The 4,808-nt window shown below is 32.6% G+C and overlaps 1 protein-coding gene across 1 annotated transcript in view; it reads right to left on the bottom strand.

Annotated features, from left to right (window-relative positions):
• LOC119665714 (cubilin homolog) overlaps positions 1-2,855 on the bottom strand; it is an 8,605-nt gene extending 5,750 nt beyond the window's left edge. The window contains exons 1-4 of the mRNA XM_038074967.1: positions 1,344-2,855; positions 1,143-1,230; positions 1,024-1,088; positions 501-966 (exon numbers count right to left, since the gene is read on the bottom strand). Coding sequence (XP_037930895.1) covers positions 501-966; positions 1,024-1,088; positions 1,143-1,230; positions 1,344-2,855 — 2,131 coding nt within the window. The remainder of the gene's footprint in view (positions 1-500; positions 967-1,023; positions 1,089-1,142; positions 1,231-1,343) is intronic.
• Positions 2,856-4,808: the final 1,953 nt, after the last annotated feature.

The raw sequence follows: 4,808 nt of genomic DNA on the forward strand, positions 1-4,808 counted from the left end.
AGTAATTGTCCTTAATTGCTGCCAAACTACATAAACTTAAAATATCGAAAAATATACAGCGCGCGAATTTTAAATGAGAATTTCCGAAAACTTTTCGGTCTTAATGTATACATATTTAGTAGGAGATAAGTACGTACAGCAATGTTTAGTTAAGTTTGTCAGGCTCTTAATTCGTAGCTGTTTATATTATATATTGTGTATTCATAAATTCGTTATAGTTTAATTTCAACAATGTAGTTGGATATTTCTTGCTAGATCGAGAGTTAGTCAGATGCTACAGATAACATATGTATGTGACCGTAGTTACAGCGTTAAAAATTAACTTTAGTAAAGACATTTTTAAGAGTTTTCATTTACAACTATATTGATTGATCTACGCAACTGCCGATAATGAAGAGCTTAAATTAGTATGATGCATCAAAGAAAAATATTAATGTAATATAATGCAATGCAAATATTAATAATGCAAGCTTAAAATAGTAATATTTTGTGCAAAGTACCATAGTTCCATGTCAACTTGAAGCCATTGCCGGAACTACCTTCCACACTGCGAAATTTAATCCATATATTTTCAAGTACTACAATCGGAGCTGTCGGCATATTTTTTCCACATAAAGTTGCTAATATTTTACCACGAATTGTAGTTCGAAGCTCCAAAAAGTCATTATTGCAACGATCTGACTCTGCCATAACCAAGTTTACGAAATTGATTTCAATAAAGTTACCCTTCGAAGCTCGTATATCCCAAACACATTCTACATTTGACGGGTAAGTACTAGGATAATAAGGCGACGCTAAAGTTCCACGCAGAGACGTTATAACACCACCACATGAAGTCTGTATGGTGGAGTATGAAGCACGGAAGTTTATAAACTGAGCTTGAATAGTCAAATTACTTGATGCGATAACATGTGATGTGTGCTCCTCACAAAAATTGTGTAATAATGTTTTAGAATCGTCATATATCTTCATTTGAAAAGAAAATTAATATTTATCATTTTAAATTAATTTTTTTTAATTTACCTTTAAACTGTGTAAAGGCTTACCATCACATTCTATATGCAAAATATTTAAATTTATTTGTGAACCTATAAAAAAAGATTAATATAATATTAGTATTATATATTATCAGATTATTTTACCTTCTGTCGCTACAATAACCCATTTGCAATATTTCGAAGAAATGGAGCTAAGAACACCACTGGTATCGGTTAACGTGACATGGCATTCCTATGAGTAATTGTAAAAAAATTCTATTAATAAATGCAAGCATAAATAAACACATTCTTACAAACATCAACATTTGCAAAATAATTACAGAAGCAATTTTACTTCAAATTTACCTCGTAATATGAAAAGGCAAACATTGCAGTACTATTAACATCGGCCTTTACGGTAATACTTATTTGATTTCCTACACTAAACCAAAGATTGTAAAGATCCATTGAAGATACATATTCACTATCACCACAAATTGGTTTTTTTGGTGTCCAAACTCCATTTAATTCTTCACTAATTGTTATGGAAGCACTGGTGCAATTTAATGAGCTCGTCACATTATATCCATTCAATCCATAGAGTATATTTTTACCGTCATCCACTGTTATATACCAAACACATTCGATATTTTTCAGTTTGTCATGAGGGTAGTTGGGTGATGAGATAGTGTTACTGCCTCCATGATAAGTTCCACCACAATCAGCTTTTTTAGTGAAGTATGAAGCTTTAAGAAACTTTTGCTCCCGTCTCTCACTTGTATGAAAATGTATAAATAAACGATTCGCAAATGAAGTGAAAATTAAAGGTTTAATACTTCTTTCGCACTGCTTGTTGAATTCTAAAGCATTGTATGATTCTGATATTATCACATAATCTGAATCACAATGTTTCGAAGAACCAAATTGAATTGAGTTGATATTAAGTACAATTTGTCTATCTGATGGGACCTCTATATACCATCTACAATCGATATCTACACTATATGGAGCATTAGGAGTTTCAATGCGCCCGTTATTATCCGTTAAATGACCACCACATCCAACAACTTTGAACTCTGCATGAAAACCTTTTTTACTGAAGGAGCCATCGCTGAAAAATTTTAATATGAGATGGCTGCCACTGTTTGTAATTGTACTTGTGGGTATTGAACATAAATGTTGAGTGGAAAGTACTTCATCATTACGCATATCTACAACTTCTATGTAATCATACGCACAGTTCAATTTGGAACCTTCTACATCCAAATGAGAAAAAAGAAGAGACATTTTACGACCTCCGCGTAACTCCCAAGCACATTTCAAGTCATATGGATAATTTTCTGGAAAATTAGGAGATTCAATGATGCCCTGCAAACTATTAATGATTACGTTGCAATTCGTTACATAATCCAGTACAAATTTAAGTCCATCTCCATCAGCACTGTAACGTACATGTACTTTGTTTGATGTTGACTGCAATGTTAACACATCTCCGAAATTTGTGCAGTTTAGCTTGAGTGTGGGACTATTTGTTAAGGGACCATCATAAATAGTTAAACTATTTTGTCTACATAAGGCACTTGGATTATTAGAAGTGAGATTAAGATTTATAACGGAACCGGGTGAAACGGTTATACTCCAACTACACACCACTTCACCAGATATTTCCGCATTATGTGGCGAATGTATGGAACCTGAAAATGAATCTAGTTTGCCTCCGCAACCAGTACTTGTTTGCTGCCAAACAATATTGAACCCTTTATCAGAAATATACCAATCCGATACAAAGCGTATATATAACACATTTGTAAAAGATGGTATTCGGTCTGGTATTTTCACTCCACAATATTGACCAATTAATGGAGAATTACTAAACATGCCATTCCTAGAATAAATCGAAAAAAAATAAATATATAATTTTTCTTTAATTAAGTTCTTTAATATTTAACAGTAATTAAATTTAACAGATAATTAAATTTTGAACAAAAAAATGTTTTCTAGCTAAAGTACCCGGTCTGCAACCTGATCTGTTTCTGTATTTCACAGGAAAATGGATTTAAATCGTTTAGGTAAATATGTAGAACATTACGTTACTGCCACCTGGCGCCTAAATTTAATGCCGATCACACAAATGTTGGTACTCGTCTAATGTGTCAGACTAAGGTATAATCCATGTTCGGAGTGATTTCTATATTATAGACAGCCTGACTAACATATGTGTTACAAAGATTTCTTTTTAAATATTTTTGTTGATTTTATGCAGAAGCCTGACCTTTAAAGAGATACTATATATATTACACGTGCTTTTTATCGGTAAAATAAAATAATGGAAACCATATTTTAGCTGCTCTCTATCTTGACAAAGCTTCATGCATGATAAAATCTGTCACAGGAGGCGCTCCTGATATAGAAAAAAAGTATCGTTTATAACTTAGTGGGATACTAATGCAACTAATTTCAAAGACTTTGTTATTTGCTTATTCTGCTTATCACAGATGTGTCCTCTGCATAGCAAATATGTTATATTTTTATTCAAATGATCAATCTCTTAATGGAGTTAAAGTTGTAACGACACTTTTTCGTCGCTCTGTTTGCCGGGGTAATACTCAGGGGTTGGTCCTGGGTCGTTACAATAAATTTGTATTCACAAGAACAAGACTTCTCAAAATAAAAGATTGTGTGTTAAATTTCAATATTTATTTATTATTAAGTTGTCTTAAAACTAACAATGTTTATTCATTTATATTTGATATGTATAAAAATTATTATACCTGTTGTGGAAGAAAAGTTTATGGGTTATAGCTGTTATTATCTATAGACGTGTTCACGCCTATATATATATATATGGCTTAGTAAGTAGGAAAGGATCTAAAACGTGTTCACGCTTTATATTAGGTTTTAATAGCAGGATATGAACGTGTTCACGCTTATATTTGCTACTGGAAAGGATATAAACGTGTTCACGCTTATGTACGGTGGCTATAGGAGGGATAAAACGTGTTCACGCTTTATATTAGGTTTTAATAGCAGGATATGAACGTGTTCACGCTTATATTTGCTACTGGGAAAGGATATAAACGTGTTCACGCTTATATACGGTGGCTGTAGGAGGGATAACAAATCAAAGGAAAATTTGTTATGTAAGTCTCTGTTTATACTTAGCTCTGCGACCGACTTTGTATGTTGTGTTTGACTGTCCAAGTCCCTGGTACGTTCTCTTGTCTTCGAAAGTTGATAACGAGCCTCTGTCTGCTTCTGAACACTTTGCGTGTTGATCACTGACTGCCCTCCTCTAAGTAAATGCGTCTTCTTATATACGCATCAGACCAAACTTTAACGTAGCGCAAAGCTTAGTTTACAGCTGGCTTGGATTTTTGACGTCGTTGCTGTTTTGCGCTTTCGCCGTAGTTAATATGCGCGCGCATCAATTTTTACACAAAGCTCTTTGCACAAAAGCTTTCTTTGACGTTTCTTCTGTTGTGCATTTGTTTTGTTTTGAAACGTGTTTAGCTTAGTGTCGGTAGTGGCAGTTTTAAATATTTATATTTATTTATTAAAAATAAGATAAATATATAAAATACAAACAAAAAAGAGCATTAGTTTAGATAATAAATAAATAAGGTAGGTACAATATTTATTTATTTGAATATATTTTGCATTCTTTTAAATTTTCAATGCAATCGTAGGTTTAATTCATTGTGATGCAGTTGCGTACATGCGGGGGTGGCTTTTAGTAAGTTATTTAATTTTAATATATTATATAAAAATTAACCAATTTTTATTTCAGGTATTAGCTGCACACTAGTTATATGTAGGTTGGAAATTATTACA

This window comes from Teleopsis dalmanni, chromosome 1 (assembly GCF_002237135.1).
Source record: "Teleopsis dalmanni isolate 2A chromosome 1, ASM223713v2, whole genome shotgun sequence".
NCBI lineage: Eukaryota > Metazoa > Arthropoda > Insecta > Diptera > Diopsidae > Teleopsis > Teleopsis dalmanni.